Genomic DNA, 25,023 nt, shown 5'->3' with positions numbered 1-25,023 from the left:
TTCTGTAGGCCACCTCTTCATCAATGTTAGCTGAGCGCGAGAGAGTGCTTCCAAGGTAGACAAACTTTTCTGAGACTGCTAATCTCTCGCCATTGACTTTGATGTTTGGTTCGGTGTAGGGTGAGCCTGGTGCTGGTTGGTAAAGGACTTCAGTCTTCTTGGTGGATATTGTGAGGCCAAAGTCATCACAGGCTTTGGAGAAGAGATTCACGCTCTGCTGCATGTCGTGATGGGTACTGGCATTCAGTGCGCAGTCATCAGCAAACAAGAAATCACGGGCTGTGTCATGGCGTACTTTAGTCTTTGCCTGCAGTCTACGGAGGTTGAATAGGTTGCCGTCAGTGCGGAAATGGAAGCCAATACCAATATCACCATCTCTGAAGGCGTCAGATAGCATTGCGGAGAACACCATGCTAAAGAGAGTAGGAGCTAACACGCAGCCCTGTTTCACGCCATTGGAGACGGGAAAGGGCTGCGAGTATTCACCATCATCTCGTACCCTTGCGTTCATGCCGTCGTGGAATTGCCGAACCATCGCAATGAACTTAGCTGGACAGCCAAACTTGGCCATGATCTTCCATAGACCCTCACGGCAGACAGTGTCAAAGGCTTTCGTTAGGTCCACAAAGGTAGTATAAAGTCCAACGTTCTGTTCCTGACATTTTTCCTGGAGTTGTCGGGCTGCAAAGATCATGTCGGTGGTACCGCGGCCTTCACGGAAATCGCACTGGCTTTCTGGAAGTAAGCCACGTTCCAGATGTGCGTTGAGGCGATTGAGCATGATCCTGGCCAGGATTTTCCCCGCAATGACAAGCAAGGAGATGCCACGGTGATTATCGCACGATTTTCTATCCCCTTTGCGCTTGTACTGGTGGATGATAGAGGCGTCTTTGTGCTCCTGCGGCAGTTTTTCCTGAGTCCACATGGTGTTAAACAGACTAGTGAGGCTCTGCGTCAGTTTGGGACAGCCACAGGCATAGATTTCTGCAGGGATAAAGTCAGCACCAGGTGCCTTGCCGCTGGAGAGGCGCTTAATGGCATTTGTGACTTCTTCTACAGTTGGTGGATCAGCCAGTGACTCATCAATTGGAATCTGAGGCAGTCATTCAATGGCTTCTTCGTTGATGTTCGAGGGGCGGTTAAGGACATTTTCGAAGTGTTCCGCCCAACGCTCAAGAATTTTCTCCTTGTCCGAGATCAGTGTGTTTCCGTCTGTGCTGAGGAGAGGGGGCGAGCTGGATGAGGTTGGACCATAGACGGTCTTGAGGGCACTATAGAAGTTCTTCATATCTTTTTTGTCGGCGAATGCCTGGATAGAATCGGCTTGTTGACTGTACCAGTCGTCTTGCATGCGCCGGAGCTCAGTCTAAACTGTGTTTTTGGCCGCGCGAAAGGCATCCCTTTTAGAGACAGATGTTGGATCATCAAGGAGTGCGCGATGGAATTTCCGCTTCTCTTCGAGAAGTGACTGGATGCGAGTGTTGTTTTCATCGAACCAGTCCCGGTGTTTGCGGACTGATTGGCCTAAGACATTAGAGGCTGCATCATAGAGAGAGTCGCGGAGGCTGGCCCATTCAGCTTCCACGTCGGCGTTGGGGCCGACGTTGGGGGGAGATAACTTCTCTTGCAGCACATCAACGAGCTGTTGTTTCACCGAGTCGTTCTTGAGCTTCGTGACGTTCAGACGTTTTAGTACTTTGATGCCTTGAGGCCTCCTAGGTTGAGTAACGCGGAGGTTCAACTTGGAGATTAGCAAGCGGTGGTCTGTCCAGCATTCCGCGCTGCACATGGTCTTCGTGACTCTGACGTCCTGCCTGTTGTCTGATAATGACGTAGTCAAGTAAATGCCAGTGCTTGGAGCGAGGGTGCATCCAGGACGTCTTGTTACGGTTAGGCAGGCGAAAGACCGTGTTGGTTATGAGGAGATCATTCGCGGCGCACGTCTCAAGCAGGAGTAGGCCATTGCTGTTGCATTTGCCAATACCGTGGCGCCCCAGTACTCCCTCCCAAGCTGTGTGGTCTTTCCCAACTCGGGCATTGAAGTCACCAAGGATGATGAGCTTATCAGTCCACGGCACTGCTGCAATGGCGTCCTTCAGATCTTCATAGAATCTCTCTTTCACCTCGTCAGGATTTGTCATAGTGGGGGCATAGGCGCTTATCAATGTGGCAAATTTCTTCTTCGGAAGGGGGAGGCGGGCTGTCATCAGCCGGTCATTGATCCCTTTTGGGCGAGCAGCCAGCTTCTGGAGCAGGTTGGACTGGATGGCAAAGCCAACTCCTGCCTCTCGTCGTTCCTTCTGACTTCGTCCGATCCAGAAGAAAGTGTAGCCAGCAGACTCCTCTGTCAGTTCTCCTTCCTCAGCTAGACGTGTCTCACTGAGGGCTGCGATGTGCACATTATAGCGAGCAAGCTCACTGGCGATGAGGGCAGTTCGTCTCTCTGGTCTGTTTGTGCCGGCACGATCAAGAAGGGTTCGGACATTCCATGCGCCCAGGGTGACAGCTGTCACCGTAGGTGTTCTGGTTCTCTTCTTTGTCTTCTTACCGCTGGTATGGGACCCCCGCCAGCCGCGGCATGCTGGCCAGGGAGAGGTGAGACAGGCAATTTTTGAGGCACCTTTTCTAGCCCCTTCCCCAGGCTAGGGGGGAAGCAGTGCTGTCCTAAAGAGGGCTGCTTTGTCGCTCAGGTGGCTGCCGAATTCCAGTGCTGTCTCATTCGCTGGAAAGCGACCCTATGGCCTGAGCCGCCTGACGTGTAGATTTGTGACTACGACTGCCAGCGAGTCCACACCTGTCGCTTCGCCACTTGTCTATCGCCGTAGGACTTGGAGGATGTGAAAACATATGAAGTCTTGACTTGCGCGTAAATTGGATTAAAGTGAGGGAGACATGAGCTGAATCAGCCTCACTCTCTCGTCTTGGTACGCCGGATCCAGTGGCAAGACAGAGTCAAGACAGCTGGGGACGTAGCAGGATGCAGGCGCTGCCGGAAGCAGGCAACTATGCCAAAACAACCGCCTTCGGGGCACCACTCCGGTTTTTCTGTCAGGGTTGACTCCCTGACAGAATGGAGTGGGGGAATAATTGGAGTGGGGGTATAAATAATGATGATAATAATAATTAGACAGGCATTAGCATTAGTGTTTTAGAATCAGAGCTTTATTAATGCTTTATTTCATTTCAACACCTCTCATACAGCAGAGAATAAAGATGCAAAATATATTAATTAATATATTAGAATAAAATACATTAAATTTATAGGAAACAACAAAAGTAAATAAAGCATATAAAGTGTTTCAAAGTGCATTTGGAATCAATGGAGAGGATCGTAGCTTATGATTTGTTTGGCTTAATCAGTGTGAATGTCTGCGATCGTAAGTGCGGTTTCTTTTGATCAAACAATAACTGATCTTGTGAACAATGATGGAAAAATAAAGTGTGATGTGTCACAGTGATATCATGGGAACAGGGTTTCACTGCGTATTACAGTGTTAAATACGGGTACGGACAGAACCTTCTCTCCGTACTCTGTACTTGTGCACGTTTTCTGAAAGCTAATGGACTCGGATGAAACAGAGCAATACCACTGGAAATCATGGGGGTGTGGCCAATAGTTCAAGCCAGACAAAAATCATTTTAAAAATGGCAAAACTTTTTCAAGAGAGGTTTTGTGATTTAGTAAGTAAATGTAGCTGTTTACAACACTGCCTCTGCTTTTGTCTCCTTCTTAACAGGTACTTTATTACGACCTCCTCCTACTCCATCGCCATGTTTGTTGTTCTCAAATTTTTGACTCTGAGCTCCCCTCGAATGGATGTATTGTTTAACATCCATACCGACATAATCAAAGCATGGAAGTATGTGGGCAGTGATTGTTGCATCACTTGAAATGGACGTGCTTATTTGCATACATAAAGGGAGCATAAATGAGTCTAAAGACATGACCAGTGCAGATGTGTGGATGGGTTTTGACCCTGATGGCATTCCATATATATATATATATATATATATATATATATATATATATATATATATAATGTAGAATAGAAAAGTTTCACTCCGACACCCAACTTTTGAACATTATTAAAAATTTATTCTCGACAAACGTTTCAGCCTTCTTCAGTGTCAAAAAAACAACATGGTGCTATGGGCGTGGTCTTATATATACAAATTTGTGAATTCTATACACTTCAAAATAAAAGACAAAGAAAAAATAAACTATTAATTACACAATTTAATAATTCAATATTATTACAATTTATTAAAAAGAATGCGATTTTTAGATTTATATTCTTTTCGCTTTTTTATTTTGAAGTGTATAGAATTCACAAATTTGTGTGTGTGTGTATGTATGTATATATATATATATAAATATAAAAGACCACGCCCATAGCACCATGTTGTTTTTTTTGACAGTGAAGAAGGCTGAAGGCCGAAACGTTTGTCGAGAATAAATTTTTAATAATGTTCAAAAGTTGGGTGTCAGAGTGAAATTTTTCTATTCTACATTATCTATATCTACACTGCTGGGACCTATGGTATCCTTTGGATCCTTTTGGACAGACTGGTTGTTGGCTGACAGAGACTTTTTACTCTATATACACACACGGCCATTATAAAGCACGTTGGCATGTTGCATAAATCTTTTTAGACTTTGATTAAAAAATTAAACACCAACAATGTTAAAATGGGCTTTTTGAGACTGTACGTTTCAATTCAAATTAATATATCAGGTCAGAGATCAGGGTTTTTTGTTTGTTTTTGTTTTTTTCATTATCAATACTGCCTAACACACATTCAACAACTTTTACCTCATAACTTGGAAATGCTAATCTGCTCCATTGCACAAGTGTTTGCTAGCTGAATATATTTCCTGGATGATTTATCTAGGTTGCTAACTAGCTAGACTAGCTGGATTGCTAGCTAGTTAGCTAGCCCGCTAATCAATAGCAAAGCACACCCTGCTGAGTTATGCTAAGCTAGCAAGAGTTCCTCAGAGATTTACAATCACTGACTTGCTCTCTAGCTAAGTGACTAGAATGCTTATTTAGCATTTGAATTAATTTTTTTCTTTTCTTTTTCACCCGTCTGAAATCAGAAATTCTGAGTTATGACTTTAAATCAAATGCAGCATTATACTAGTCGACTTGTTAATTGCTTAGATTAATTACTTTGATGATTTTTTAACTAGCTAGTATAACATAAAAACAAATTTCCACCAAATGTCATGTTAAAATATCGGAGTTACCACATAAAATTGTTTCTCCTCAAACATTAAGTAATAAACTACATAACTGTTTAAAAGGGAAGTGAACAAGGGTGTGTTCGATTAAAGCACAAATAAACTTTTGTCAGTAAAGTCTGAAAGTCTGTCACTAAATCTAAATCTTCTTGTGTTGACTGCAAATAAAATACTTGAATTCCACTATCGTGTAAAATTATTTTATGATCTTTAAAGAGAGAAGAAAGCGAATGCCTTTAGAGTTAAGTTAGCAAGCTTAGCATTAGCAATTTCAAGCCATTTCCTCAGAGAGTGATACTACCTTTACCTCAGAATTTCAGACCTCTGACTAGAAAACAAAAAACAAAGAAAAAAAAAAGAAAATGGCCCCCCGAAATTGGAATTCCTGCTCGGAAGCTCAGGAAGGTGTCCACAACCCTGACTATGACAAAATGGCTGCTCAGACTATCAACAGTATAAAATTCCATTTCTCAGTGTTTATATATGACATTATAGTCATATTTGATTGAAATACATTAGTATGTTAAACCAATAAAACTGAGGAAATAATTCTGGATGGTTTTGAGAAAAATAAATACATCATGAAATTTAAAGGTTTTTCATATCATGGCCTTTAGCTGGTGGCTAGTTCATGAGATTTCCTGAAGGCGTCCATGTTTTTCTCACATTGTAGCTTGATTGTGCTACAAAAATTGACGTAGTTCATGACATAGCTCAGATTTTCTACTTCCAAATTAGCAGCGTTGCAGTCATTGTCTTGTTCTCTAGCTAGCTAAATAGAAAGAGTGCTCAGCTAGTTTGCTAATGAGCTAATTTGCTAACTAGTTTCCTCAGGTGCCAGGTACAGATGTATGTTATGTTTGCTACCACAAGAAACTCTTTTTAAATATTAAGTGGGCTTAATATCCAATGAAAAGAAAATAATTAAGGGGAAGAGAATGAGGGTATGTTAAAACAGCACCAGCGATGACAGGCTCCGGTTATGTTGCTAAATCTTCTTGCATCTGCTGCAATTTTGCTTCGCTAGCATTTTAACACGCTGAAGCTTTTTCACCCCCACAACAAATAAAATCCTATATCTCACTGAGCTCACTGAGGTGTAAAATCCAATTTCTTTTACTCGAGAGAAGAAAAGGACCATTTTCTTTTCAACGCAAAGCAGATCTAGTGTCCTTGCTTTGGTTTAGCACATAGCTCATGATGTTGATGCTGAAGCTGAATAAATTATCCTTGATGTATTCATAAGCGAGTCTTTGCTTCATGGCCACACGTCACACGAAGGGTTGGATTCATTTTTAAAGATTTCAAATATTCAATAAGCTTGAATGCTAATCAAATGAAACTTTTGCTAATCTTTTAATTCCTCTGATAATCGGTTGTTATCTTGCAGTCAAGCACCTGGAGTGTTTAAAACGTGTTTTAAATGTCAACATTTAATGTAAAAATTGTGAATAAATGATATTTCTAAAAACGTCCATGAGAATTTTAGCAATGTGTAACTTTAAATCCTTGCTAATAGAGGATGCTAAGTTTTGGCAAAAAAAAAAAATGTAAATAAAAACCACGCATGAAATTATTACATATAAGATAAATGTAGCATGTTCTCCAAAAAAGAATTTCACGTGCTAGCGCCATTCTGCACGATCCTGCTGGCTTTCTGTACAAGGTCACTGTGTTATGGAGGGGATGCTGCGGGATCGTTTCATCACCAGCCGAACCTCCACGTCCGGTAAACTGTCCTGTTTGCTCTGAGCGCAGCCTTCATCGGCTACAGCCATGTGCAGGTCGAAGCGCAGAGACACAGATTTCTTCCTCAGCTTTGGATTTCCTTGGAAAAATGAACCTTCCCACTGTTTAATCACTTTATCGATCTTCTCTGTTCTAAATGAGAGAGACAAGAAATCAACTTTACTTCACGTGTAGCCAATTAGTAAGGACATCTTTAGTTTTGTACTATGGCTGAGATGCTAATGTACTTAAAGGAGATACGCAGAACCATGGCCTCACTTTCATTTATAAATGCCTTGAGACCTCAAGAATGGCACAGGAATACTTTTAAGTGTTAACAATAACTCTAATATAGTCATTTTTACGATTAACGTGATTAATATAGGTAACGGTCTGAGTGAATGACCTTGACATTCGTAACGTCACAGCAGGAAGTTTATCGGTCTCATCGCCATTTCCGCTATACTAAAACACAGAGCTGACTGCAACTCCGATGCTCCATTTTGAGCTAATTTATCGCCATGCCATGTAGATGTGTTGCTGGCCGGTGCAGCAATACGACAGAAGGTGGATTTACATTGCATTCACAGCTCAAGAGTGTTCAAACTGCAAAGATTTGGATGCGTTTTGTGAGAAGTTCATGGGCACATTGGGTGCCTACGAAGTGGTCTCTCCTCCGCTCTGCACATTTTACTGAAGACTCGTACGAAACCTCTGATCTGTTGAGGAGCGTTGGCTATTAGCCTGTATTGAAAGAGGGTGCAGTATCAACAATTAAATAAAACTACAAGAAAAGGAAAGTATTTATTTTATTTATTATTATTTTTTTTTTTAAAGGAAAGTAAGTTCAGTTGCACCAGTTCTCCCGGAGCTTGAGCCGAGGGTTGTTGGTAAAACCCAGGACGGAACGTGACATATTATCGCTCGGGCAGTGAACTCCCTGTGGTTGTTGCTAAAACTGATGACGTCCCGTTCCGTCCCGGATTTTAGTAATTGCCTGAGCTGAGCAGTAATGGCAGAGTACTCAGTATGGAGAAAATGGAGAATGAGTGGAGCAGCTGTCTGATTTCTCCACTGGATTTTGCTGCCATCTCGCCCTTACGTGGAAGAAAGTCAGATTGTTTCAAAACAATCGGCCTTCAAGAAGTGAGAACACAGACGGGTAAGCGCCGACCCTCATTTGGATACAAAACAACAAAAACAACACGTTGTTTACCTGCGTTTAGATTAATACATGTAACTTGTATTGTGTATTTAAGTTAGCGGTATAAGATTATTTAATTTGCTTCAGAATGTTATTGTCTCAGTTCATCTGATTATTTAATGAGCCTTTTACGTTTTATCAGTGAAAATGCATGCATGTACATGTATGTTGCACAAGTTATAACACCCATCCTGTTTTAATGAGAGTCAACCCACAATCAATGAAGTCAAATCAGTCTTAGTTGAGCAAGTCGGTAACGGGATTTCTTACTTTCACCATAAATTGTTATTTATATGACTTTGGTCTATAGCTGTAAAAGGCCTCGGCCTTAAAACCGGTTCCCGCTGTGACGTCACGCGCTCAGGGCTGACTGGCTCAGCGGGGCTGCTCCAATCACAACTTTGCGGTCGATTTTAACTCTCAAAAATATATATTTTTTATTCCCATTTATGCAGCATACAAGAGTCACGGCTGGAGATACTATCCACTCAGAAATGTATTTAAAAATAAAGGTTCTGCGTATCTCCCTTAATAATTATTGTTAGTGACAAAATTATACATTTTGTACCTATAAACACCCACAAAGAGAGTAAAAAATAAAAACAGGTGCATCCTTATTTATGTATTCCTGCTAGCTTGATTTATGCTAAGCTAGCAAACACAGTCCACATTATTAAGTGTAAGCGCTAATGCTATATGTCTTTAGGATACAACCTAAACATGCTAACAGTGCTGATTCATTCACTGCTGTGTAAAAAGCCAGCTAGTACAAAGTCCTTTTCTATAATCCAACTAATTTTCATACAGCAAAGAAATTGGTTCTTAATGTTAGCATGCTAGGATGCTATGATGCATATGCAAGATCCCCATATTGTAAGACCTGAGCTAATTTCACTTCAGTGTAAAACAAAAGCTAATTAGAGTGACTTTGTGTGTGTCTGTGTGTGTGTTTGAAACAAAATGAAAAAAAACCAACCCCTCCTTCTCCAGCAAAATGATTTAAGTTAGCGCAAGTGTTGTCAGCTAAGATATTAGATTAGCTTAGATTATGGTGCCTCTCCAACACAACTTATTTTATCTCTTGTAGCATGCTAAGTTTGTGGATAAGCTAGATAATATTCAGTTAAAGGGCCCATGGCATGGTGGTTTGTTGATGCTTTAAACGGGCTCGTGGAGGCTTCCGGATGTTATATCCGCAGCCTTTCTCAAAATGAACCCTCGGAACGTAGATATAGCCTCCTGGGAGAAAGCCCCATTTCAGCGCTTTTCCCAGTGCGTCGTTTTGCTAATGAGAAGCAGGAGGCGGGGAAGGGTAGACGGTGGGGGTGTGCCATGGGGGGAGGGGCTGCCGTCTGCCTCCCAAGCCGACTGAGAGCGCTCCTCGTCGGGCACGGCCAGGTGGGCGAATGCCCTGGTCCGTCTGCCCTGTGGTAAAACTGGGACTTTGTCATTTTTTCCCGCCTGAGGCCCATGGTAAAACTGAGCAGTGGGACTTTGTCATTTTTTTCCGCCTAAGGCCCATGGTAAAACTGCACTTCCAGGAGGGGCTGCCGTCTGCCTCCCAAGCCGGCGAAGAGCGCTCCTCGTCAGGCATGGCCAGGCAGGCGAATGCCCTGGTCTGTCCGCCCTGTCTAAAAAAATGGTACAACTCGAGCCCATGGTAAAACTGGGACTTTGTTGGTTTTTTTTCAGCCTGAGGCCCATGGTAAAACTGAGCAGTGTTAAATATCGCGCGCTGATGTCATTAAGGTGCGACGCGAGGAAATAAAATAAATTCAACTAATGTTTGGGTTTTTACTGAACAAACAAATAAATAAAATGAACGAGTGACTTAAAAAAAAGAATGTGGGTGTCTTTGTAAAAACTGTTTTGATTGGCTATTATAACAGAGGTAGCGCAGATTACCTGGCTAACTGCAGGAAGCAGTTAGCTGCACAGCTAATGTAGCCATTGCAAACGCACCGATTTTAAAACACGGCAAAACGACTTAACAGTTATACACTTACTTGTTCGGTGTTTGTGGCTGATGCGGCAGGGATGCTTGGTAAGGACCCAGGCTTCAGTGACAGTTGATGTGCAAAACCTGCCCTGTACTGTCCCAAGTTGTGGAAACATTCCTCAGGAAAATGCTTCTGACAAACATACACCGTCTTAGGTAGACTCGACGGCGTATTATTGAAGTAAATAAAATTAAGCCACTGCGTCTTCAGGGGCTCTCCCGTCGGCAGTAAAAACAGACTCTTTTCTGTGTTGTCACATCCATGTACAGCGCAATTTCCATGTTGTGTCTTCTATGGGCTCCTCACTACAAAATGTAGTCATGTGTTCTGCGCATGCGCAGTAGGCTTGGTAGGACAAACAGCAACTTTTGAGTTGGGCGGGCAATCCATACGGTGGGTGGGAATCCAGAGGGGGGGCGTGGGGATCATCTCCCTTGCTGACGTAGTAAAGGGAAGAGCTTCTCAACGCGCCGTTTTGACGCGCCATTCTCAAATGTTGGGCATAGTTTGGTTTACACATTATGAAATTTCTAGCCACTGGGGTGACTTAAGAAGGTCAGAGGAACTCATTTTAACGTTAAAAAACCTCAGAAAATGAAAATTTCATGCCATGGGACCTTTAAGTATGATATCATGTAATGAAAACAAAGCACTGGCAAGCTAGCTTTGAAATAGATTATAAAAATGAATACTGCTCTGAGGAAAAACGAGTCCAGGATGGCTGCCTCTTTGACATTCCAGAAAATTCTGCTGCTTTTTAACTACATTAGCACATTTAAATGTACTGTTTATTGTACATTATATTGGTGACGGTGATGGATGTTGTTATATTATTCAGGGACGTGTGTGTAGAGTGTGTGTGTTTGCTCACTCGACTCGTCCGTGACCCTCTGCGCTCTCTCTCACTACGTTCCCCTCCACAATCTCCTGAGTCTTCACCGTACTAATTTCCCCGTCTCTGCTCACTATGGGCTCTGAGACACACACACACATCGATAACTAGATAGCACAGAAACAAATATATATTATAATGTCTAAATTATCTGTGTATGTTGTGTTGTGTAAGGACCGGTGAAGATGACGAGGTTGCCCTGCCGATGGAAAGCTGGGCCCTGATTGGCTAGCTTGTCAGTGATGGAGCTTTCTTTCTCGAATCCATTACACACTCCGTTCTGCTGACTCCAAGGTTTCCAGGGCTTCAGTGTCTGCGGCTGAACTTCCACACTCAAAAACCTGCCAAGAGAGAACGGACATGAGCATACGTTTTGCTAAACTAGCAAGATTATCAGAATTTCTTTACAATCTAACAATATTTCGAAATCTCTTATTTCTTAGTGCAACAATTAACATTTTGATACGCGGCCTAGCATCCTATCACCCATACAGACCATTTAGACTAGAGCATGAACTTCAACAATGCTAGCATTGTTCATTCACATGATTTTTGCTGTCTCATAGTAGCTAGCCTTCACAATAGATACAGGATGAATATTAGTATGTTTGAATTCCCTGCTGGAAAAAGAATATGGCCCGTATTAACCTTCATTACTTTACAACAATCTCACTTTAAGGCTTCCCTGCAAACACATACAGTTGGGGCCCACATGGGCCTCATTTGGGCTAGGTGGGCTTCGGCTGGGCATGGGCTTCGAGTGGGCTTTGTTGTTGGGCCCCACATGGGCAATGGGTGGGCATTAAATGGGCTAAATTAAGCATGGGCAATAAGTGGGCTTTGTTGTTGGGCCCCACATGGGCAATGGGTGGGCATTAAATGGGCTAAATTAAGCATGGGCAATAAGTGGGCTTTGTTGTTGGAGCCCACATGGGTAATAGGTGGGTAGTAGATGGGCTAAACTAAGATGGGCTATAAGTGGGTTCCAGCAAGGCTCCAATTCAACTCCAATTCAATTCAAAAACACAAAGAATTTTACTCTCATACCTACCAGTTGAGATGTAATAAAATCTTTAAAAAAAAACCGCGAAATTAATTACAATTAAAAATAAAATTTCTCAATTTTAGAGCATAACAGATAAAGTTTGCTATAACCTAAAAGAAAGCACGCATATTCCACTGCAAGCCCAAGGCCGTAGGCCTTGTAACAAACTGTTATGATTGGCTTTTGTTCTCTCTCACACTCTTGTAAGAACTGTTATGATTGGCTATCATGCTCTCGCCAGCGATGTTTTGGCCAATTGCATTGTAGAAAACACGTATTCTATAATACAAGAGTGTGAGAGAGAACAAAAGCCAATCATAACAGTTCTTACAAAAGTACCCGCAGCAACACTAGCCTTCGTAGCACCCGTGTAAAAACTGAAGAAAGGCAAACATTTGAGGTACACTCTGAGAAAAAAGGGCACTAAACTGTAATATACTGTACTTTTTTTAAGAAAAAAAAAAGAAGCCTTTATTTGTCACATGTACACAGGGAAATTTAGCACACAGAGGAAACCCACACAGACACAAGGAGAACATATATACTCCACACAGAAAGGCTCCTGTTGGCCACTGAGCTCGAACCCAGAACCTTCTTGCTGTGAGGCGATGGTGCGAACCACTACACCATTGTGCCACCCCAATGTGGCACCATCAAGCGTATGCCATTTTGTACCTTGAGTATGTGAGGTGCGCATTGTGTAACTTCAGTCTGAAAGTTAGTTCTGGTCCAATTAACAAAATGAGATAAAGGAACCACTCTAACAACAAAGAAAGGGAGAGTTTAGTGCCTTTTTATCCACATTCTTCCACATACATGACCTTAAAGGGCACATCTTGGGTATATTTAGGAGCAAGATCAGTGTAATTCTCTTATTTTATATTAAACTTTGGTCAAATATCTGTCACATTTTGTGCAATTTTTTTTACCTTGCGCAACACCAAAAAAATTCAGTTGAAATCAAGCCATTTGAGGCGAATTGGTCCGCCTCTGAAAAAACTTGGCATTTGGATTTACTGGAAAACATTGATTTTTGTGGCGTCACATGCGGGACGCCTCCTTCTGAATCCTACGTCAGCACTGGTTTGTTTATGAGAAAACGACCTGGTGGTTTTCTGCAAATTTCTTTAACGTTATCACGTAATTGTTAAAATGGTTAACAGATGTATCATAGGAGGGTGTAGCAACACCAATCTTGATGGGATTAGTACTCATCGTTTCCCAAAAGACCGGACAATGAGAGAGAAACGGGAGCGCTTCGTGCGAGGCACCCGGAAAAACTGGCAACATGCAACAGACCACATCATCATATGTGGGGCTCACTTCATAAAGCCCGACGACTTTGAGAACTATTTGCAGTGGGAAATGGGCTTCAAGAAGCAACTTGATCTGAAAAAAGACGCAGTTCCATCTGTTAGAATGCCCAAAGCAACACCGTCTCCATCTGTGTCAGCGTCACCAAAGGAGCCAGCCGTGTTCATCTCCCCTGACAGAAGGCGAAGCGCCGCATCCATTGAGGCCCTCGAAACCGAGGACCAAGCAGAGCCGAGAAAAAGACCAAGAAAATCGGCAATTCACAAGTTGACTGTTGCCAGGGTAAGAAATAAGAGAGACTATACTCTAAATTAGGTGTTCCTGTGTTTGTCTCTCAGCCTGCTGGCGGATCCACACGTGACGTCACAAATCTGGATCAATCTGGCTCCAGACTCCCTTGGGATTTTTCTAGACGCATTTTGTTATTTTATTTTTTTCTGCTGTAGACAGACGGCCTTGTGCAAAATTACCCTTCTGGATGAGTGTGTAAAGGGACATACTTTCATATAAAAAAACACTAAATTGGTCCAGGATATGCCCTTTAAACACACCCCTGATTGGGTAGTATCACTGTGATTGACAGGGGAGTGAGCGGTTGCCCCTCCCACGAACAGAGCATGACCAGTGTTGCATCCTGTGGCAAGGACGTCACAATTTCCACTCAGGAAGCCCCAAAGAGACTTTTTAGGCAAACTCTTCCTTCAGTTAGTGCACACGTGTCTTACCTGCCCTCCTCATGCTCCAGCAGTCTCCTGTAGGTGGTGATCTCTCTCTCCAGCCTCATCTTGGTGTTGAGCAGTTGGTTGTGGTGTTGTTTCTGAGCGGCGAGACCTTCACGCACACCGTCCAGCTCGGCCTCCAGCTCACACACCGAGCGCGAGAGATCCTGCAGCTGCAGTGAGTACTGATGCTGTGTGTGTTTCAGAGAACTCTGCAGACTGCGCTCCTGCACCACACACACACGTATGCCACAGTTAAGAACTCATTGCTCTGTGTGTGTGTGTGTGTGTGTGTGTGTGTGTGTGTGTGTGCACTCACCATGGCATGTAAAGACTCGACCTCCACCTGTAGACTGTGCCACTGCTTTCGGACTTCAGTGAGCTCCGCCCTCGCCTCTCGTAAGGCCTCATCACCACGACTCACCTGGACACACACACACAAACAGAAAGTCAGAAGGTGTTGATTAGTTTCCTATAAGAGCAGCTTTGACAATAGTGCAGCTGCAAATCACGTTTATATTAATGCACTCGTTCTGATACGTTGTCGTTTCTACAGCCGTACAAGGCCCTGTGGATGCTCCACATAAACAAACTACTCTGTTCATTATTTATACTTCGTCCTGTGTGTATCCTGTGAAGCAGGAAGTCACTTAAGTATCAGTGTACCTCGTACATTTTAAAAAATGACTCACTTTATTTTTCAGATCGGACCAGTGATTCAGATCCATGTTCGAGACGTCAGCATGGTGCATGGCTTGGGGTTTAAAGGTGTCTAATCATGCAAGTCCAGACAGGAAATAATTGCCTGGGACCGTTGCCAAGACAAGCAGTGAGTGGACAGACTTCACTGAAGACTGAGGTACAGCTAAAGGACAAAAGTGCGTCTTAGACTGTCGAGGGTAGACGCCACATACAGTCTGCTGCCAGGTCCTTCTATCAGTACATAAATCACCCTGATAGATGCTCTGCGTGCGTGTGTGTGTGTGTGTGTGGGGGGGGGGGGGGTTTGACATCAAAATACACCAGCACAACAACGATGACTGGGGCATAATTTCGAATTAAAGCAATGATGTGTTAAACAGCCTTCTCTACACACACACACACACACACACACACAAAGAAATATCTGCAGTGCTGAGAGCCACTGTTCTGTGCCAGTATCAGTGTTACATATATATAAGTATGCAGAGATAGACAGAAAGGACAGAGAGAGAAAGAATGAGAGATGGAGTGAGGGAGAGAGATTAATGGAGTGATGTATATAATATATATATGAGGGAGAGAGAGAGAGAGAGAGAGAGAGCGTCCTGGTCTATGCGTACCTGTGGAGGTTGGTCTCTGTTTGGACTGGGCGTGTCCGTCTTGGGCCTGGTGTGCGCTGTAGGCCTGTAGCCTGGGGCTTGATTAGTGAGTGCAGCTGAGCTGAGGTCACCGTGCGCTGGGCCGAAACGCCGGAGCTCCATTCCTCTGCCATCCTCCCCTACTGCTGCCTGCTGCTGCTGCACAAACAACTCCCTCTGATGGGGGGGAGAGAGAGAGAGAGAGAGAGAAGAAAAGAGAGGGAGGGGGAGAGAAGGATGAGGGAGATTTATGGGGAGAGAATCACAGGGTCTGTTAGCTTTAAAGGTAAACTCCAGGGGTTTTTTTTTTCTCAGTGTTTAGACACAACACCTTGAGGAAAGCGTAAAGTAAACATGACTGCACTCTCAAATTTGAGTATTGATGAAGTCAGACTGCTGCCCTTTCACTTTTCTATTCTAAATGAGTCTGGAGTGAACGGACATTCAGTTCTTTTCTCAGTTTTGTAGAACACACACACACACACACACACACACACACTACAGAAACAGTGAATAGAGACTTGACCATAAAGCTGGAGTATCACTTGACTGTTGCTCCTGCTTTATTAATAATGCTCTTACATTAAGATACGAGAGAGAGAGAGAGGTGATAAAAATGTCAATGGGAAAGATAAACAAGGAGGTAGAGAATGACAGACAGTGGAAGACAGAGAAGAAAAGAAGATAAGAAACAAAGGAAAGAGGAGAAGGCAAAGGGAGGAGGGAGAGAAGGACAGAGAAAAGCAGAGAAAAAAGAATGAGTTCGAGAACAAGGGAAAGAGAAGATGATCGAGAAGGAGGGAGAGGACGAGGTGGAGAAAGAGCGAATACGTGATACAGAAGGAGCATGAAAGTGAGAGATAGAATGGAAGAGAGATAGAGAAATGGGATGAAATGGATTGAAGAGAAAGAGGGAAGATGGAGATAAGAGAAGAAAGAAGATGGACAGAATGGGGTGAGAATGAAAAAGAAAGAATTATGAGGTACTATTGAGGTATTTCACTCACGTGACCAAGTCATGTGAGGCTGCCATTTTGGACGGCACGGCTCGAATCAGTTTGAATGCGAGGAAGGCGACAAACGAAAAACATAAAAGAAAAAGGAGCGAGATGCAGAAAACACCTTCACTATCCAGCAATGTAGGGCATTTACAGGGCGAGCAGAGGGAGAGATATTTGCAAAAATTGAGGTTAGCAGGCTTAGAGAACGATGTTTACCTGCTTCCACCAGGATTGTTCACTGACGTACGGAAGTACACGAAGCCCTCGTCTTTACCTGACTTCGGCCCACAGGATCTGTACACCTATGTCGTTAAAAACCCATCGCTATACACAGGTATTGATCTGAAAGCGTATAAGAGTTTGGATGCCTACAAATATTTTGTCAGGCTGGGTAACATGCCTACATCAGCGGGTCGTCCCTGGAGCCGGTGGTCGCCATCTGATTACAGCTAAGGTTTGTTCACATTTTCATTTACTTTCGGTCCTCAGGATAAACAAAATGTTATTAAATGTCATTGAAATAACTTCTTAGTCTGTTGAGACATGGCCCGTTATAAATTTGCTGTTACCAGGCAATGACTAAGAACTGTATTATTAGGGTCGGTGTCTGTGTTGTAGCAGTGCACTAGCAGCTAGCTGTTAGCACTAGCTAATGTCAACAACATTGTAGCTGGTATGTTACTGTAGCAATATTTACGTTCAGTCATTTGGATGACTGTTAAAACCTTTCAGTCTCAAGTTTTTCCTTTACTGGATTTACTAGTTTACTGAGCTAGCACGCCGGCTCGGCCAAACCGGGAGCCATCGCGCGCTCTCCGGCCGAGCCGGGAGCCATCGCGCGCTAGCTCAGTAAACTAGTAAATCCAGTAAAGGAAAAACTTGAGACTGAAAGGTTTTAACAGTCATCCAAATGACTGAACGTAAATATTGCTACAGTAACATACTAGCTACTGTTGTTGACATTAGCTAGCTTGCCGTCCAAAATGGTGGACACCGGGGCGTCACGTGACCCTGTGACGTCAGGTGAAATACCTCAATAAGGAGAGAGAGAGAGAGAGAGAGAGCAGACTCTTATACTGCAGTGTAGGACTATATAGTGTGTGTGTGTCTACCTGCCTAAAACACAGGATGTTTTGAAGGGTCAAAGGGGAAAATCTTTACATGATGAGACACACACACACACACACACACACACACACCTCTTGCTGCATGGTGTGTAGTTCCAGTGTGGACATGTGTAACTGTTCCTCCAGCAGTGTGTTGGCTTGGTCCAGGTTCATCCTCTTCTGTCTCAGCTCCAGGATCAGCTGCTCGAGTTGAAAACGCAGCTTCTGTTCCAACTCACATCTACACACACACACACGTGTACATCATATACAAACATAATACAGAATATACGCACATTTAGTTTCTACTTACTATATATGTGTTAATGCTTCCCTGCCACCAGAGGGCGCACATGGTTCGTTTTTTTTTCCTGGTGTGTGTGGGGGGGGGGGATATAACGTACCTGCTCTGTAGGTGGTGAACTATGGACCTAAAGCGATCTGAATGCAGGGCCAGCTCAGCGTTTTCCATTAGCATGTGGCTAATCTGAGAAGATCAGAAGACACACACACACAAAACAAACACATGTGACACTATGAACACAAAGTCCTCAAGTTGTTGTTTAACTGACTGAATCATTGATAACTGCGGATTGATGCTAACCTCCTGCTAATGTGTTTCATACTTTGCATTCTCCATCACGGCCCATGACATCATAGGTGTTATCTCATCTCATCTCATTATCTGTAGCCACTTTATCCTGTTCTACAGGGTCGCAGGCAAGCTGGAGCCTATCCCAGCTGACTACGGGCGAAAGGCAGGGTACACCCTGGACAAGTCGCCAGGTCATCACAGGGCTGACACATAGACACAGACAACCATTCACACTCACATTCACACCTACGCTCAATTTAGAGTCACCAGTTAACCTAACCTGCATGTCTTTGGACTGTGGGGGAAACCGGAGCACCCGGAGGAAACCCACGCGGACACGGGGAGAACATGCAAACTCCGCACAGAAAGGCCCTCACCGGCCACGGGGCTCGAACCCGGACCTTCTTGCTGTGAGGCGACATATTTTAAAAAGTGAGCAGTGGCGGCAGCAGGGGGGGACCAACCCCCCTAAAATTATGTTGGGGAGAGCTGCGCCCCGCACCAAGTTATGATGGGAGTCCTTTGACTATTTACAAGGAAGAAAAGGAGAGAGTAGTGTGAATAAACAGCCCGCTGCATGCCTTTGTTTTCCCTTATTAAATCCCGCTGCATCCCTTCATCCCGGCGCCCCGGCAGCATCCCTTTGTACTGTAGGTTGGTAACACCCATTCGCACCAAAACTGATGCAAATTAGCCTGGCCCTGACATCACTGATTGCCTCCGCTTTCCAGGATTTTCCTTAGTTGGCTTACGCAGAACTGCAAAACCCATCACTTTAAGTAGACAAGCTGATTTATGAATATTCTGTGGACTAATTAACTTGTTACTGTGGCAACTATCTAGACATGTCTGGTCTCCTTGGGTACTCATGCCAAAATGGGGACCCTGTGACACCAAGGCTATGACAGTGTCACTACATTTGTACCTGACTAATAACTCATGTCCTGTCTGGATGGCTAGATAGCGTTCACGAGGCGTACAAGCAGTTCTGGGTGCCCAAAAACTTGATGCTACTCTAGATCTACATGAATTCCCTGACCACTCACTGAGAATCAGTATGAAGAGGAAAGTCCTTCCCACGCCATATGGCGCATTAGGCGGTGTCGATCTCCAGGGGGAGCTAGTTCTCTGCTAACCGTGAGTTGGCCTAGTGGTTAGCGTGTCCACCTCTTGATCGGGAGATTGCGAGTTCTACTCATGGTCAGGTCACACCAAAGACCACCATAAAAATGGTACCTACTGCCCTCTGGCAAGGCACGCTGCAATAGAGATGCGAGCGGGGAGTCAAACTCTTGTGGAGTGTGAAGAGGATCTTCAGACAAATATCCACTACAAACTTTTTGGGCTCGACAAAGGCACCCAAGTTGCTTGTAAGTAAATTTTTTAACATCCCAAGTCAAATTTTGCAAACCAAGAAATTAATGACTGTTTACTCGTACTGAAGACTAAAGGAAAGACAGTTGTTCCTGCTCTTGCTTTATACCACGTAGCTGAGCAGGTATATAAATCTATTAGCTCTTTAATTCAACAAGGACATTGAGGACAAAATTTCTCATGTTTTGATTTTGTGTGTGTGTGTGTGTGGGGGGGGGGGGGGGGGGGGATCCATGAGAAAACGAAGGTAATGTAGTTTTTCCACTTTACCGATACAGCCCCATAGGTCATTCATACATGCTTCAATACACCAATATCACACAGTTTTGATTTGAAAAATATGCAACAAACAGAAAAAGAATTAATTCACACCCGATCTGGGGTCATGACTGGTCATTACCAGTCAGGTGGATTTCCCGGGAGCTGACAGTGGTCCTTGAAGGATCGGGAATATTACTTTCACGGGCTTATTCCTCGGTCAAAACAGGATTGCGGAGAGATGTCATTGGTTTTTAGGTATTATTATGTGTTTATTCAAATTTTCCAAGGCTATTTGACCTACTCATTGAAATATTTGACTAGCACTGTGTGAAGTTTCGTCATGATACGTGTTGACAGCAACCCATGGTAAGAGGGTGTTATCCTCTCAACGATACTACTAAATAGACGTAATTACGTTATAGTATCATTGGTTCTGTTTCATATACAACCCCGATTCCAAAAAAGTTGAGACAAAGTACAAATTGTAAATAAAACCGGAATGCAATAATTTACAAATCTCAAAAACTGATATTGTATTCACAATAGAACATAGACAACATATCAAATGTCGAAAGTGAGACATTTTGAAATTTCATGCCAAATATTGGCTCATTTGAAATTTCATGACAGCAACACATCTCAAAAAAGTTGGGACAGGGTCAATAAGAGGCTGGAAAAGTTAAAGGTACAAAAAAGGAACAGCTGGAGGACCAAATTGCAACTCATTAGGTCAATTGGCAATAGGTCATTAACATGACTGGGTATAAAAAGAGCATCTTGGAGTGGCAGCGGCTCTCAGAAGTAAAGATGGGAAGAGGATCACCAATCCCCCTAATTCTGCGCCGACAAATAGTGGAGCAATATCAGAAAGGAGTTCGACAGTGTAAAATTGCAAAGAGTTTGAACATATCATCATCTACAGTGCATAATATCATCAAAAGATTCAGAGAATCTGGAAGAATCTCTGTGCGTAAGGGTCAAGGCCGGAAAACCATACTGGGTGCCCATGATCTTCGGGCCCTTAGATGGCACTGCATCACATACAGGCATGCTTCTGTATTGGAAATCACAAAATGGGCTCAGGAATATTTCCAGAGAACATTATCTGTGAACACAATTCACCGTGCCATCCGCCGTTGCCAGCTAAAACTCTATAGTTCAAAGAAGAAGCCGTATCTAAACACGATCCAGAAGCGCAGACGTCTTCTCTGGGCCAAGGCTCATTTAAAATGGACTGTGGCAAAGTGGAAAACTGTTCTGTGGTCAGACGAATCAAAATTTGAAGTTCTTTATGGAAATCAGGGACGCCGTGTCGTTCGGACTAAAGAGGAGAAGGACGACCCAAGTTGTTATTGGCGCTCAGCTCAGAAGCCTGCATCTCTGATGGTATGGGGTTGCATTGGTGCGTGTGGCATGGGCAGCTTACACATCTGCAAAGACGCCATCAATGCTGAAAGGTATATCCAGATCCTAGAGCAACATATGCTCCCATCCAGACGACGTCTCTTTCAGGGAAGACCTTGCATTTTCCAACATGACAATGCCAAACCACATACTGCATCAATTACAGCATCATGGCTGCGTAGAAGAAGGGTCCAGGTACTGAACTGGCCAGTAGGGTGCACCAGTTGCCCTCACTTTCATAAATCTGATGCATTTTTGTTTGGGTGTTCCTTTTCACCAATAAAGACATCCTGTAAAATTTTCTGACCATATTCAAAAGTCTAATGGTGGCACCATGAGGTTCATTTTTTGCCAAAAAACGCTTATTTTATGTTTTCGCGTAAGGTTTGAATCACAATGTTGGACTCTATTTATTGATTTCTTGTGACCCAGAGATCATGTTAAGAACCTTTGCAAGGGATTGAGAAGCATTAATGTGATTCATAATACATTTGTGTTGTTTAAAAGTAGTTGAACAATGATTCAATGAACAGCTAAAACTCAAACTGTGCTTGATAATATATTTAGAATATGTACTAAAAATGTGGATCTTAAACTGGAAAACTTCATAGGTAAAGACTCGTGGCTGTTCTTTGCAGCTTTTGATATATTTGATGATCGTCTGCTCTCGACACCAGTGTCACAATGGGATGGCTTGGCATCTTACCAGAGGATAAAGGTAACACTCACAAACTTCATTGTGACAAATAATGTGGCAGAGCGTGGGGTTAAACTAGTCTATGAGAAAGTTGGTTCTGCCACAATAGAAGAAAGATTCCAGAACATTGTGCAAGTTGTAGCAAAAGACAGAGTAATGGTTCCAAATATGAGACGGCCACATAGGAAATAGACATTAAGAATTTGCTTAACATTTCACTTGTATCTTCAGTTGTCTTGAAAACAGGTAATCCAGCATCATTATAACTTTAATAGGGGCGAGCATATGTATAGGCGGCAAGCTTAAAACCAGGGTTATAACATTGATAGATAATGCTAGTGACACCCTAAAATAAATCTCCAAATATTTTTAGACATTCTAGACATACTGTCTACAGTATCTAAGATATTTGGTATACTCTATAAGGTGCCATAATGTTTCATGAAAAGTGATCAAAATTTTGTCATAAAAGTCATAAAATAGCAGCTTTTTCCATAACTTTGAGCTCCTGGTGCCACCATTAAACTTTTGAATTTTGTCAAAATATTTCACCCAGTGTGTTTTCTTACCAAAAGCAACATAAAAACAAAAATGCATCATGATCGGAGGAACTTTTCATTTTTAGGGGGCAACTGATGCACCCTACTGGCCAGCCTGCAGTCCAGATCTTTCACCCATAGAAAACATTTGGCGCATCATAAAACGGAAGATACGACAAAAAAGACCGAAGACAGTTGAGCAACTAGAATCCTACATTAGACAAGAATGGGTTAACATTCCTATCCCTAAACTTGAGCAACTTGTCTCCTCAGTCCCCAGACGTTTACAGACTGTTGTAAAGAGAAAAGGGGATGTCTCACAGTGGGAAACATGGCCTTGTCCCAACTTTTTTGAGATGTGTTGTTGTCATGAAATTTAAAATCACCTAATTTTTCTCTTTAAATGATACATTTTCTCAGTTTAAACATTTGATATGTCATCTATGTTCTATTCTGAATAAAATATGGAATTTTGAAACTTCCACATCATTGCATTCTGTTTTTATTTACAATTTGTACTTTGTCCCAACTTTTTTGGAATCGGGGTTGTAGAAAAAAATAACATGGACAAAATGTACTCGAATAGAGACATTAAACTTAGCTTTACTCCACCAAAATTTGCCTCTCAAAATGCACAAAATAGCATTTTAAAGGGTTAAAAATTCCAAAATTGCCCCCTCATCCAAAACTTCATGGTGAGTCAACATTTAAGCTAAATCAGTGTGTGTAATCGCATTACAAATGGAATGAACATCTTAATGGGATTTGTTCACAGAAAATAAGACAACATGGCTGCAAAAAAAAAAACCTAGCCAGAGATTAACCATGCTAGCTCATTTATACCACCTAGCCCTAATCATGACTGTATTACAATAAGACATTTGAATAGAGATTTTATAAATAAATAAATAAATAAATAAATAAAATGATTTGCTTGTACAGATTCTCAATTTCCCCTCAGGATTATCAAAGTGTTTCTGATTCAGATAACCGTAAGTTCTCCGACACACACCTTTGCCTAACGATCTGCAATCAAAGCTTCATGGAGTGTTTATGAACACACCCTTGTTGACTTGTTCACTCATTCGCTCGTGTAGCAGGAAGTATCTCATCTCATTTCATTATCTCTAGCTGCTTTATCCTGTTCTACAGGGTCACAGGCGAGCTGGAGCCTATCCCAGCTGACTACGGGTGAAAGGCGGGGTTCACCCTGGACAAGTCGCCAGGTCATCACAGGGCTGACACATAGACACAGACAACCATTCACACTCACATTCACACCTACGCTCAATTTAGAGTCACCAGTTAACCTAACCTGCATGTCTTTGGACTGTGGGGGAAACCGGAGCACCCGGAGGAAACCCACGGGGAGAACATGCAAACTCTGCACAGAAAGGCCCTCGCCGGCCACGGGGCTCGAACCCGGACCTTCTTGCTGTGAGGCGACAGCGCTAACCACTACACCACCGTGCCACCCAGCAGGAAGTATATTGTTTTAAAACTAGACTTTGACAGTGAGAACAATTAACATATTTTGAATAGTTTCAATATCTTAAATCACTAACATTCTTAGGATGCTAAATAGCTAGCGAATATGCAACAACAGTAACAACATTGCACAAGTTGTTATGTGCAGATGAAGTCACTACATGCAACCCATTTCGAAAATAGAATTGTGGCAGCGGGGGCATGGTCAAGCGTCGGTCTGTGACCGGAGGGCGGAGTCAGGGAAGGTAAGTGGCAGAATCACTGCACCTGAGGTCTATTAACGTGTGTTTGTGTGTCTTCCCCAGTGACCGCGCCCTATTTAAAGAGAGAGCGAGAGCAGAGGGAGAGCTCTCTCCCCAACCAGAGGACTCGTGTGTGTGTGTGTGTGGCTGGGAGAGTTATATTGTGACTGAAAAGTGCAAAATAAAAGGGTTTTTGAACTTAATTCTGGCCTGCCGTCCTTCTGTGCACCTCCCACTCATATGAACTGCCACAGTGGTGCCGAAACCTGGGACAGAGCACAGGAAAAGAACAGCCCCATGGAGTCCTCCCACTTCGCAGACCTGGTCCACGGCCCAGCAGAGCCAGCACCAGGCGCTAGTCGCCCTCCAGAAGGAGCAAGAGCACCGGTTCGAGGCCCTGGTGTTGGCGCAGCAGGAAGATTGACAGGTGTTCCGGCACCTCCTCGCGTCGGCGGGGTCCACCACCTCCACTGCCGCGGGCCCTTCTCCCCTCACCCTAACTAAGATGGGCCCGCATGACGACCCCGAGGCCTTCCTCATGCTCTTCGAGCAGGAAGCAAAGGCCTCGGGCTGGCCGGTGAAACAGCGCGCGGCGCACCTCCTCCCCCTGCTAATGGGTGAGGCGCAGCTGGCCGTGCTACAGCTCCCCACCAACTGGTCTACGCGGACCTTCGCCGGGCCGTCCTCCAGTGGGTGGGGTGCACCCCCGAACAGCAGCAACAGCGCTTCCGCGCTCTGCTCCTGAAGGAAGTCAGCCGGCCGTTCGCATTTGGCCAGCAGCTCCAGGACGCCTGCTGGCGGTGGTTGAGGGCCGACAACCGCGACGCCA

The 25,023-nt window shown here is 43.6% G+C and overlaps 1 protein-coding gene across 1 annotated transcript in view; it reads right to left on the bottom strand.

Moving 5' to 3' along the window:
- Window positions 1-6,730: 6,730 nt before the first annotated feature.
- krt222 (keratin 222) overlaps window positions 6,731-25,023 on the bottom strand; it is an 84,080-nt gene continuing 65,787 nt past the window's right edge. Inside the window, exons 4-11 of the mRNA XM_060911180.1 lie at window positions 17,999-18,081; window positions 17,688-17,835; window positions 15,470-15,664; window positions 14,467-14,571; window positions 14,154-14,374; window positions 11,247-11,410; window positions 11,049-11,151; window positions 6,731-7,126 (exon numbers count right to left, since the gene is read on the bottom strand). Coding sequence (XP_060767163.1) covers window positions 6,913-7,126; window positions 11,049-11,151; window positions 11,247-11,410; window positions 14,154-14,374; window positions 14,467-14,571; window positions 15,470-15,664; window positions 17,688-17,835; window positions 17,999-18,081 — 1,233 coding nt within the window. The 3' untranslated portion in view covers window positions 6,731-6,912. The remainder of the gene's footprint in view (window positions 7,127-11,048; window positions 11,152-11,246; window positions 11,411-14,153; window positions 14,375-14,466; window positions 14,572-15,469; window positions 15,665-17,687; window positions 17,836-17,998; window positions 18,082-25,023) is intronic.

Source organism: Neoarius graeffei, chromosome 27 (assembly GCF_027579695.1).
Source record: "Neoarius graeffei isolate fNeoGra1 chromosome 27, fNeoGra1.pri, whole genome shotgun sequence".
NCBI classification, from domain to species: Eukaryota; Metazoa; Chordata; class Actinopteri; order Siluriformes; family Ariidae; genus Neoarius; species Neoarius graeffei.
The sequence above is the reverse complement of the archived record's forward strand: the minus strand, read 5'-3'. Positions and strand labels throughout refer to the sequence as shown.